Source organism: Larus michahellis, chromosome 5 (assembly GCF_964199755.1).
Source record: "Larus michahellis chromosome 5, bLarMic1.1, whole genome shotgun sequence".
NCBI lineage: Eukaryota > Metazoa > Chordata > Aves > Charadriiformes > Laridae > Larus > Larus michahellis.
Window position 1 is genome coordinate 6,495,819 of NC_133900.1, and position 12,906 is coordinate 6,508,724.

At 44.2% G+C, this 12,906-nt stretch overlaps 1 protein-coding gene across 4 annotated transcripts in view; it reads left to right on the forward strand.

Moving 5' to 3' along the window:
• TNIP3 (TNFAIP3 interacting protein 3) overlaps nucleotides 1-12,906 on the forward strand; it is a 68,889-nt gene that overhangs the window by 28,085 nt on the left and 27,898 nt on the right. For 3 of the 4 annotated variants that reach the window (XM_074588435.1, XM_074588436.1, XM_074588437.1), the window contains exons 4-5: nucleotides 3,985-4,117; nucleotides 12,327-12,413. In XM_074588435.1, the coding sequence (XP_074444536.1) occupies nucleotides 3,985-4,117; nucleotides 12,327-12,413 (220 nt within the window). The remainder of the gene's footprint in view (nucleotides 1-3,984; nucleotides 4,118-12,326; nucleotides 12,414-12,906) is intronic. The other variant, XM_074588438.1, reaches the window with a different exon arrangement.

The following is a 12,906-nucleotide window of genomic DNA, read 5'->3' on the forward strand; positions in this document are numbered from 1 at the left end:
TACGACGTGGGAATTATGAGTAAGGTCGGGTTCTCTCCTTTTCCTGCAAGCTGCTAAAACTTATGCTGGGAGACCAGCTTCCTTCGTTGTCTCTGTGGCTTCTGCTTCTGTGTGAAGGGACTTAATTTTCCCAGAAAAGGAAATTTAGCGACTAACTCAACGTTTACAAAGAGGAGTTAATATTCTGATCTTTTATTGGCTTCTGCATTAATCATAGCATGCTACGTAAGTAGGATGAGTTGTGTATTTTTCGCATCTCCGTATACTTCAGAAAGGTTTTGCACATAGAAGGGATATAATTCCTCCCATACGACCACAGGAAAATGCTTTTAATATTCTCTGGTGATGGATTTTACAAGACATAAAAAACCTATTTCTCCCAAATTTGAATGGACTTCATTTTTCTGTGGGTGTTTTTTTTTTTTTTCTAACAGATTGCCTATTTGCACAATTTAATTATTAAACCCCAAAATACCTAATTTTAGAAAACTTGTTGTCAACCGCCTGGAACAGTAAGGATATTAATGGTGTGGAAACATACCTGTGAACTTCACAAAACCAAAAGCGGTTTTGGAAAAAAAATTGCTTTCTGCAGAAGCTGATTGCCATGTGCCCTCTAGAGCTCACCAGGGAAAGCTCAGGTAACCACCAAGAACGGTGGTTTTGGGGGGTAGCTCCCCGTCACCAGTCTCTTGAAGACATATGCAAGCGCTCGGATCATCTGTGTGCTCGGAAAGTCTGGGCTCTAAAATGGATCTATACACCAGCTATGATTAACGTTTTACATCACTATGTATATATCCTTCCAGTTACCAAAGCGGCTAACATTACAATACAGATAAACGGAGTAATAGTTTCTGTTCAGAAGACGTTAGTCTAAAAACTAAGGGAAAACTAAACGGAGTGAGAAGTCCAGTCAATTGAGGAATTTTCAGACCTCCGTTGACGATGTCAAAACATGTAGATATTACAGAGCAGCAATTAGTTTGTAGGGATTTGCATCTTTTGCGGTTCCCTTTCTGTTACCCAGGCACAGCTGGTCCCTGCTCTTGCCCAGGTGCTCCTAAGCCTGGAAAGCAGAATGCAGGGATGCAGGGTGGGAGCAGCCAGAGGTGAGCATCACTTACAGCCACGGCGTAAGACAAACTGCAGGCAGCAGAGCAGAGGAATGAACGCTTCCTGGCTGAAAAGAGATATTTAAAGCCAACCCACCATCTTTGTAGGGTATTTCCCAGCTTGATTCGTGCTCTGATCTCAGGAGGCTGTGGTCACACATCTCCTCTCACTGTGGCTGAACCGGCAGCAGAGATGAGTGCCGCCAGCCTAAATACTTGCTGCTGCGCTCCTGCCGGAGAATCGCTGCCCATCTTTTACCATCCTCAGGACCACGCCTAGACATTGCTCCTTTATTCTGAACAGTTGTTTTACTCTAAGCTGCTTTGTTTTACTAAAAAAAGAGTTTAAGGAAACCCTGACCGTTTTAAGCCGAGCCGGGTGAGTGGGTTGTGCTGGCGGTTGGGGAGAGCAATTTGCAGTAGAGAGGTAGCGAAAGGGGAAAGCGGCTGGGGCTGTAGGGGAGTTAAACTCTTCGTCTGGCTTTGCCGCAGCTGGAGCAGGGTGTGCGACTGCAAGCCCGGGCAGTAAAGCAAAACACCCTTTACCAGAAGCCACACGTAGGCCGGAGCCTTTTCTCTCAGCCAAGCAGTAACCTGGTTGCTCGACTGACCTCACGTGGGAGGTGTGTGGAGCAACGAAAGAGGAGAGCAACTAGCTTACCTTTGGTTGGTTGCCTAAGCACAGATAAAAGCAAAAAAAAAAAAAAAAAAAATAAAAAAAGAGAAGATTTGGAAGCTCAGTCTGAAAATATTGGCTTGTGGTTTTAGCAGATCTGTCCTGAATCTCTCAATAACTGCTCAGTAACATTTCGCCTCGCTTTTTACTTGGCCCCTCTCCCTTCTTTTTGCCACATTTCCATGGCTCTAAGGAGGCTGCAACAATAATTTCTCCCTCGCTATGTAAATATAATCTCATGCACTTTTCCTAGGACCGCATGATGAGTGACTGCTTCTGTGCTGCAGCTTTTTAATCCTTCCAAGCATCCTCAAAAGCACCGAACGCTCTGCACAGCGAATATCCAATTCTGTTACGCAGAGCGGTCTTAGGCTGGGTCAGGCATGGGAGTCCGAGTTGAGCTCAAGATGCTGTTTATAAGTGCACTTGAGAGAAAAGGGGTGTTGCTGCTTATGGTGCGAAGTTTGCGTTATGTAGTTGATTAAAAATGAAGGCTCTTAAGCAGAGCGCTTGGTCCCGCTGCCGCCTGAGGTTCACTGCCTGGGACCTTAGCGCAGAATCACTTAAAAAAAGAAAAAGTGGCACCCGTGCTGGTCTATCCAGGATTTGGCAATATTTAGTGAGCTGGAAAAGGGCTGGATTTCTTTCACCGGGTTTGTTGGTTTCCTTCTGTAGTTTTCTTTGCGAGGTGTTCTAGTGCTTCAGGACCTTCCAGTGCTAAAACCTCCTCGTCTTGGTTCCTCGTGTCAAAGTCCTATTTCCCTATGCCATAAGGTCTACCTCTTGAAACGCACCCAAGTTATCTTGTTTCTGCCATGAAACTTTTTTTTGGGGGGGGGCGGGGGCAGGCAGGCTTCGGGGCAACTCTGAAACTGCCATGGAATTCCAGCTTGGCCAACTACTAGGTGGCAAGTCAGAAAAAAAGCTCCTGAGTTTTACTTGTCCTTGTTTGCCACCATCGGTATTTTATTGTAGTACCCCTACAAGTAACGTTGCGGTCATGCTTAACGAAGGCATTTCTGTTACAGCCTCTGTGCGGTAAATATCAAGCATAAAATGAATGATTTTACGTTATCAGCGTGAAATTTGCTATGCTTATTTACTCTTAGGATTAGGACAGATGGGTTGGTTTGTTGGGTAATTTTATCGATGGCCCTTCCAAAAAGTTTCCTCAGAACCTGCCGTGCAGTCCCTGTGGATTGCTTATCTAAGCTGCAACAAGTATGAGTGACAAATTCTCGTGCTTTCGGGTTTTCTGGTAGTTGAAATGAAGACTTTAGTATTTTCTGCCTAAATCGAGAGGTGATCTTGCTGTAAGAGGTCGGTAATGCTTTTGGGCCTTGCAGTTTGCTTCCTGGTCATGCATTACTTATACATGTGAGTTGGTTTAAGCCGATTAGGAAACAAAGGTCTGAGCTTTCAAAAGGCGCGAGTATTTCTTGAAAACTTGGGTTGAATCTAGGGGCTTTTTTGGGGGTTTGTTTTAATTATGCCTCAGTCCGTTCTCTGGAAGTCGCGTTCCACCATTGCCGTGCGTCAAGTAAATCAGCCCTAAATGCTAGTTAGTTCGGCAAATTTGGAGCGAGTCTTGTGTGTCCTTAGCAGAGAGAATGAAAGAAGCGGATTTTCCCACCAAATGAATATCATCTTAGTGTTCCCAACAGAGCAATTTTTACAAGATACGGATGTTTTTAAAAGGAACTTTCAGGAAGTATAAAATGCACCTCGACGTATCTATTATGAAGTGTTAGAGCAAATAAAGCGTGCCATCAAAAACCTTTGTGAACTGAGCACCTAATTTTGGAGTTCAATTTAACCATTTCAGTTGCATGGTCGTTAAAGTTGAATATAAAATTCTTGAAACGGTGGGTGGGTGGGGTTGAGGGCAAACGACAGTCTTCATATAATCCCCCAAAGGGTCAACTTGGATTTTGTAGACGCAAGGTAGTAAAATTCCTAAAGAGCGCTTGTTTAAAGATTTTAAGTGAGTGAATTTCTGTCACAGAGGACTTAGAGATCGCCTGTGTGACACTGCTGTAGCGCTCTCTGATGGTGTACCAGGGAGTAAGGGGGCAGGAGCTCCATGCAGGACTAGCTCTGCTGTCTGCCTTGTCACGTTCAAAAGACAAATTTACATTCCCTGCGCTTCAAGTTTCGCTGTACAGTTTAACGTTGCGATTTCTTTCTGAGCAGGTGCGAAAGTGAAGAGCTTGATGTTGAAATAAGGAACCTGATAGAGAAGAATAACACTTACCAGTCGCGGGAGGACCCTGAACCTATTGCCCAAGAGAGTCCCAACGCTCAGAGCACTTCATGTTCCCTTAAGGTAAACGCAGTCTGCTTTTGCAATGTTTATCTGCCAGGAAGGAACATTCAGGGGATGTTCCCCGGGTGACTTGATTATGCATGAAAACTTTTTGATTTCTGAAATGATGCAATGAATTTGCTACACAATAGTTGGTTGGTTTTTTTTTTTTCTGATATGGCTACTTTCTGGTATGAGGAAGACTGAGCGAGAAGCTGTGTTTTAGAGTGCTTTAAAAGGTTGACTAAATCCACTGATTATCCAACGGGCCACCCTCTGTAGCCAGATGTGCCTGTTGGATAACGCAGGTCCACAAAACTGTATACCCCAAGAGCACTGACATTTTCGTTGCTGCTTTTGGTAGTTCTGCTTTAACTGAGGTGTGGGGGACAAAGAGCTTTGGGAGTGTCAGAAGGGCTTTTAGATAAATAGGAAGAAAGGAGAAGAAAAACGGCGATTCAAACCCACACTTCTGTGGTACTACAAAGAGAAAATCTTAAGCCACCTGCTAAGCTGGTCGCCTTTGCTTGCAGCGAAGCAGCAGTTAACAAGCATGACAGAAACTTGTTCTAGGTTTCCCTCTCTTGGTTTCCCTCCTCTGCGCTGAAATAGCAAGCTGCTTTTTATCGGGCAATAGGAAGGACAAAAGGAAATGCCTGTGTTCTGCAAACTGGGAAAGGGAGGAGTGAGAGGAGTGACGAATGCCATCCACCTGCAAGGGACGTGACACGCTTACCTGCCTGTGTGACTCCGCCGTGAGGCGGGGGGGAGGAAAGCTCCGAAGGCTGTGCCCCGATGCTTGATGCAGGAAACTGAGGAGGAGGTAAAAGGAGAGATGACTCTCGTCTATGAAAGCCGAAATTACACAGAGCTCCTTTCACGTGTAAACCACCATCTCCAAAATGACTCATGACCTCGGGGCATGAAACTGAGCGGAGCCTAAAGAGATGCCCCGGGGTCAGAGCGGTGGGATTAGAAACGGTGAGAGAGAGAAGCCACGGGAAGGAAGGGGGATTCCCAGCCTCAGGGCAGGAATAAGCACTGCGAAACAGAAGTCAGTGCAGAATCAAGCAGCACCGAGCTACGAAACTATAGGGCAGGAGAGCAAGCCACAAATGGCCTGTGGAAACGCCTGGTCCCCCGTGTGAGCCTCTCGCCAACGGACGGGGATGTAGGAAAGGATCTGGTGGATGTGGGAAGGAAAAAGAAAGGATGTGCTCACCTCAACGGTTTCCGTAGGGTGCTTCAGCGCTCCATGTAGAATACCGTGGCAGTATTTCATCTGCAGTGCTTTTACGCCTTTTGCATTTATAGCGCTTGTTTGCCCTTGAAAGATCCGTGTGTGTGGTTTGCATAGCTTAAAGGAGAAATACTTCTGCCCTAGAAATATACTGGCTATATTTTATTTATGCTTGTAAGTAAGTCGAACAGCGTTTCCCTTGGCTGGTTATTGACTTAGACTTCAAGTGAGTGACAGCTGTGATGAGAAGCTCCAACAACCTCAGCATGCGATGCTAGGAGTACCTGTATCGGACCGTGTGTTTTGGAAAATGACGTAATATTTTTAACAAACCTACTATATGCTTTCAAGTTACAAAGGTTATAAAATAGTATTAAAAAAAAAACCCATAAAATGCCAGTTCATGAAATTGAATGCTGATTTAGACTTGGAAAGAGGATAAAATTCTGTATTTAGGAATTGGGAAAAACTGAATAATGAAACAAAAGTGTACCCTTCCCTATAGTGTTGGTCATTCACTAGGAAGTTCTTTGGCAGAGCCAGCAAGTCATTTTTATTCTGTAACTTTTTTTTTTCTGGAGTGACGAATGTAAATTGCACACTGCAAAATGGCATTTCCGTCTGAGCTTAAATCACTTTCGAGACGGTTATCTGGAAACGTCTGTAAACAAATGCCCTTTTTCACGAGGATTTTGATTCCAGAAAGACATATAATATTATCGTGGTTTTACAGGCAAATATTTGAGAGAGAGCAAACGCGGGTCTGCAGAATGGACTAATCCTGAGCGCGTCCTTCGTCCTATGATTCTTTTATCCGTAGTAGTTTAATTGCAGCTTGTCACGATGCTGTGTTCCCCGTGCCGGGAGAGGGGAAAGAGCCAGGAGATTAGAGAAACATCCTTACGGGCAGGTCACAGCAATTAGAGCCCGTTGGTGTACTTGAGTCCCTGCCACCCACCTACGGTTTATTGGTCTAATCTAAGGGGTGTGAGTGCCTGCGTCCCTCTACGTAGCTTGTCTAGGTGAGCGAACCATCTGGGGGTTTTTAAGTGTTAAGCTGAAATGAGAGGCGAGACGTTTGTGTGGAGTCGTCATTTTAACACTGATTTAAGCTCTTCTCAGTTTATGTTCGCTTTTGCTAGAGCCATTGACCGAAAAAGGCAAACATACGATGCTTCCCCTCTTAAACGTTTTACTGATTAGAACAACTGATAATTTCGAATGCACATCTACGGATCTGTTCCCCCGTCTTCTGTAACATCGCTTACTGCTGCGATGTGGAGCAGGACTTTATGTAATTGAGAAGGATTGTGAGCTCCAGTCCTGCAGAGGCCAGCATCTGTGACAACGCCTGTCCTCGAGACGTGCCTCGGGAAGGAAAGGGACCCTTGTTCTATTTTCTACAGAGGGGGGGAAATCGAGGCCAAAAGGATCAAGAAATCTGCTATTTTAATATAAGAAATCAAAGACAGGCGTTTCTTATCACGCAGAAAAGCATTTTCTCGTTTCAAATTTAAGTATAAAGCTGATGACGTTCAACTGGCATAAGCTAGACTAAATATTACGCATCAAAATACAAATATTACTAAAAAGTACTCGTGCAGAGTGTTTGCAGGACGTTTAGGGCCTCATCAAGATTTTACACCCAAGAAGGGTGTGTTTTGGAGGCAGTGAGGGCGGATAAAGCTGTCAAATAGGAAGGGAGGAATAGCAACCAAAATAAGTAGCTTTCTACGTCTTGCTCTAATTTTATGTGCTTCCCCCATATTAAGGCACAAATTTACATCCGCACGTATTTTTCTGTCGGAGCAAGCACAAAAGGTTGATGCTGACATGCAGACTTGAGGGAAAATCCCTTTCTAGCACGCGTCTCTGGGTGAAGCGCACGGACCAGGTTTAGACAGGAAGAGGTAGATTCTTCTGCGTTGGTTGGGTTTTTTTGGTTTGTTTGGTTGTTTTTTGTTTTTTTTTTTCCCCGAGTATATCTAGCCTGTTTTGTCGTCATCAAGGAAAGATTCACTTTTTCTTGAATCAAGCCTTTTAATGGTTCTTGGTTTCGCTGCAGTTACTGAACAGACAGAGTTTTCGGAAGTGTTGAGTGGCTTTCGTTATCTTAATTTGTGAGTGCCTATTTTGTAGTCCTTTAACAGGAGCCTTTCCCAGAATAAAGATCCAGCACGCTGAAAATGAGAACTTTTATCTTCTTGTGATGCTGATGCTTGTGAGAGAGTTCAGTGTTGGCCACAGCTCCGAGGCTTTGATTTTGCTCCCATTGCAAGCGTCCCGAAGATGACTAAAAGGCTTTTACGCTCAGAAAGGTCAGGTCTTCCTAGAATACAAACTAAAATAATTCTGAATTTTTAAACAGGGAGACTACCCCCCCACACACAACCTCGAAGCTACTACTAATGACAGAATATCATAGAAATAGAATAGAAATTAATAAAAGGCTTCTAAGCGGTTCAGTCCACTTTGCCTTCGCGGCTGGGGTTGTGTGCTGCCGCCTGGGAGTTAACTTGGTGCATTTCTGATGGGCAGCAATCCCTGCTCGGTCCCATTTGCTTCCCGGGAAGCTTTTTCCACACCTCGTAGCCGACACGCTTCTTCCTGCTCCTCACAGCAGTCTCTCAACAGGAGCTTCTGGCTCCCAGCTCCCTGCCAGGCGTTCCTGGCAGCCATGCTCCGAAGTACCTGAAACTTTTCTTTTTTTTTTTCTTAATTCTCCCTGAGTGTGCTTAAATTGATGGCCGTAAAAGAAAGGATGTGTTTCCCACTTGGCCCCAAGACAGCTGTGAACAAAAATGAAAGAGAACTCTGGTACCACCTGTCGTAACGATCAGAGCTTGCCTGATGAGTTCTGAAAAACACATGGCCAATCCTCTTCTGTCGCCGCTGCCTCTAGCGTGGACAAAAATCATAAATGGCGAGGATGTTTCTTCGTAGGCTTAGTATGTGAGTATGAACGGAGAGGAAAAAAGGAGTGTGAAGAGTGGGAGAAAGTTGAGTCTTGCTAAGAATTCGTGCTGATTAAGAGAATTTAAATGTCTTAAATGAAAACTCACAGACGTTAACAGAAGGCTTCAGACTATTAGGCAAACCTGCTCGCTATAACATTTTCTTCATACATTTAATCACGTTTGGATCAGTCACTGTAAAAGAGAGAGCAGCGAAAGCCAAGGGCTCATGTGGACGTTAAGGAAGCATTTTTATAATACACAGAGAAAAGAAATTATCAACCATCCTTCTGGGAGGAGCCAGATCTGATCAGCTCGCCAAAGACAGAAAACGATCACTCTTGTTGTATTAATTTCATTTTCTTAAGCTACCGAACTTCGCTTGCTCTTCCAGAGAGCAGACTCTACTCTGTTTCTCTCCTTTGTTTTCCACGTTTACCTGAACGATGCTTAAATGTAAAGAAAAGTTTGTTTACGTTTAGCGGTGGCTGACGCTACAGTTACAGGTCGCAGCCCAGCAGCAGCGGTAATGGCGTTTTGTTTCCTCGTTTGGGATGGGTAGAAGGAACGTGCGAAGGAAGTAACTTCCTGGAGAGAGAGTGGAAGTAGAAGTAAGGGCTTAGAAATGGATGAAAAGAGAACGTAAGTTACTAACGCTCTTGCTCTAGAACGTGAGGTGGACCCCAGCTAGGTGAAGGCCTGTATGTCTGTGTATTTTAGGGAGGCTATAAACAGTAACGCAGCTTTGTCCGCCGCAGACTATGATGTGGTTTTACACGTGTTTATGGAGAAATCAGAGGCAGTTATACTGTAAGAGGTTGCCAAGTGTGTATTTCTCCCCTCGGAGACTGTTCCCTGCAGTCGTGTTTTCTCATGAGCTTTTTTTTTTTTTTGTTCAGTGTAACCGGTAAATGCCATGACACAGACTGACTTGCTCATTTAAAGAGGAAGAGATTAAATAATATGGGAAATTAATGCTCATGCAAGCAATTAGATAGGGATTTATAAAACTTGCTGACCGGTTTGTCACTGCCGTTACATCACGTTTAGCAAGTCTTGATGTTGCACGTTAGCGGCACACCACGGTAAAATCTGATATTTTTTTTTTTTTAGTTGTCTGTGGCAAGAGAGTGACACCACCTAGCAAACATACGCGGCCTTGCCTTTGGACAACGCTGCTAAGTCTGAGTTTTCTTCAAAGTTTACTTGCCTGGCTTTTTGTGCAGACCTGTTCCCGCTTCGTAGCTGCCCTCTTCAGCTGTCATTTTTGCTTCCTGTGGAGTTCCCTGTGGCTGCGTAGCACGGGGACGAATTTTCCTCCAAAATCTTTAGTTGGTCTGGTTACGTTTTGCAGGCTTGAAAATTTTAGCAGCCTTTTGAACGTCTGCTTGGATCTGTAAACAGTTTTTTAGGTTTGCGGCTGCATTTACAGTCTGGCCTTAAACTGCAATTCTCCTGGCAATTTAAAACTGCGTATTTGATTCAATAGCTTCAAATCAAGTATAAATGCCTTAAAAATAGTTTTCTCTTTTTGACTTCTGAAGTCTGATCGTTGGAAAAAAAAAAAAAAAAGAGTCCTCCTTTCAAGGATTTTTATATATCTCAGGCTTCTGAAGTGCTGCTGCACAACTAAGCGGCTTTTCGTTGTGTGGCAGTAGAGTGATAAACAAGTGTGCTGTCTTTATCTCCACAATACCAAAGAAAATGAATGTTGTCATCTCCTTGTCTTTCTTTTCAGTGCTATTAACTGTTCTCACAGAGAGAGGCAACAATTCTGCTTCAACCCCTCCCAGTTTTTGCTGGAAGAGCGCCACCGCCTCTGAAGAACTTGAGCTTTTGTTCCCTACTCGTTGACGTTTTCTCTGTTCGTATAGATTTCAGACATGCTCTTTTTTCCAATACCCCGTGCTGTTCTTACGTGGCAATCAGTACAGAAAGGCGCTTGCGAGGGAAGGAGCAAGGAACCCGTCTTCCACCGAGCTGCTGGCCCAGCTGAGCCGCATGTTGTTACCCTCGAGACGTATTTCCTATCAAATCTCTTAAAAGGCAATTGGCTTTAGGCATGGTGCGAAGGGGCATCAGCGTTGGCTGTACGAGTGCTAAGCTTGCCTAGCTAGGCACTGCAAAGTACTTCATCTCATTTCTAGTCCGTCACATTTTGTATAAAAACCCTGAAAATAACCCTGAAAATATAAATAACCCTGAAAAGGAAGAGCTAAAAGGGTGCCTCCTCTTCTGCAGGCGGATAAAAATCTATAGGACAGTACCAGGCCAGCGCAAGGTGGCGGGACGTTGTGAGAAGGCAATAAATAATTGCCGTTTGTGCCGTTTTGTGTCTAGTGACAGTACCCTCTCCTTCAGCAGCTGACTCTTGACTCTTTGTGCGCCCAAACTTCGGTAGAGTCAGGACACATGGTTACGCAGCGACAGCCTGCTAGTGGATGCTGCAGATGTGGCTGTGCCAGGCAGACGGAGAGACCGTGGGTGAAAGGCGACATCATCGTTCTCTGATGTGGCGCTAACCTCTGGGCGACCTCTAGCATTCAGTTGGCCTGTTTCCCTGTGTGTATAATAGGGTTATTGCCTGCTTCCACAAAGAGCTTTGAAGTCATTAGGTGTAAGCCTTGGTTTGCTCAAAGACTGGTTTTGGTATAGGTACAAGATGAAATTCTTTAATTTTCTAATGGGTTGGATGACTCCGATGTATAATGTAAAATGTCTTTATTAAAATAACATTTAGGTTTTAATTTCTCTCTCTATACCCCACGAGTTTTCCAGCCGCTCAACAAACCAGGAAAAAATAAAAAGAACTACAGGGTAGGGAGGATATATTTCATATGCAAATATTATAAAGCAGGAGCTTTCTTCCAAATTGTGGTTTGTGTCTTGCAAAAGAGGAGTTGCTTAGTCACACGTTATGAATGAGAGATCTGGAACGTGGCTGTTAAGTTACAGCATTTCCCGGGATTACTTTACTTTGTCTAAATCCTTTTTTTGGAAATCGAATGAACTCCCACGGAGTTATATTATTTTATGTCAAATTTGACAGGCTAGCTTTCATTCATTCCCTTCTTTGAAAAGGAAATAAGCAACCTCTGCCCCCGCTGAAAATGCCTCAGATCCAGGGATCTTTCCACAATAAGGAAAACGATTTTTTCTTTCATGCTTCCTTCTCAAATCCATCATTATTCCGAATTCCAAGACTGAAGATGACAATACTTTGTCCTGGCTTCGTGTGTGAAGTCTGTGGAAGCTTTTTCCTTGCTAGTCTTTCCTGTGACTTTGGCTCGGTAAGGTTAACCTCTTTTTCCAAACTCAAAACTAAGACGCAAGTTTGAAGTATTGGGTCCATTGAGTACTCAAGTGAAAACTTGAGTAGCTTGAAGCTAGATCCATGCTTACGTAAGGTGAGTACTAGAACTGCAAATACGCCGCCCTTTGGAGAAGAATAGCACCACCTGTCATTCTTCAACTTTGTGTAGCTTTTCTTCGGGGAAAGTAAATCAGTTTTCCCGTTACGGTTTTCCCCTAAACGCCGTGGGGTTCGTGTAGGTGCGCTCTTCCCCGTAGCTGTTAACAGCTATTACTCCTTCGTAAGCATGACTCGCTAATTTTTCGATCGTGATAGTTCACGCTGTCGTAGTGTCACTGAATACTTGTTGTACTTACGTAAGTCCCTTGTTACAATTGGGAGCAGGGATAGAAAACCCTGTCCTCTTATTTACTGAAAAAACATAACCTTCCTTCCCTTACACATGCAACTTCCTCTCTTGGGGCCAGTCGATTGCGATTTACATGCACGCTAAGCAGAGTGCCGCCTTGCCCGGCATATTAGTCATAGGCAGTGTGCTTCAACCCTTCTGGGAAGCCCCAGCCAGGAAGGAGGAAAAGGTTAAAAATCAGAATTCCGCCCTTTATTTTTGAACCTCAGCCACTTCCACAGGCAGCACTCACAGACCTTCTGGGTCTTAATACGATTCTCCTGCTCCTTTACCCACTGTAAAATATCTGTTTCGTTGCTCTTCTTCTTCCAAAGACCCGTAGTGAAACAAATGCTCAAGGCCACCTTGGATGCATGTGGGCAGGTGTGAGTGACGTGGAAGCCCCAGCAGACCCGCTAGAAGTAAGTGACTGTTCTGGCCCTCCTCCGAAGCGCTCTCTGATTAACAGGAATGGCTTGAGCTGGGGCGGGGACCGTGCGTGTCACTTTGTAGATCGGCAATTATGAGTTCATTTTGGTGTTCCAGTAGATTGGGCTGAATGATTTACGCTGTTTAGGAGTAGAAGGAAGCGTTAGAAGTATTTTTGGATACGGCATTCTTAGAAAGAAAACCTTCCCTAGTGTTTTGTTGTTGGTTTGGGTTTTTTTTCCCCAAAAAGCATCTTGTCAATTTAATTTGTTGTACAAAGGGTAGAAAGTGGTTCATTTCAGTTACCCAACAACTTCTGCGAGCAGCATTTGGGCCAGTCGGTGCCAAGTGTATATATAGTGGTTAGATTTGTGACTTGTCCTATTCACTTTGATAGGACTCTATAAATATGCTCTTAAATGCATGCCTAAGGCCCAGACTCCAAAAACAATTCAATGCATGAATAACTCCGTTGAATTCCAGGTA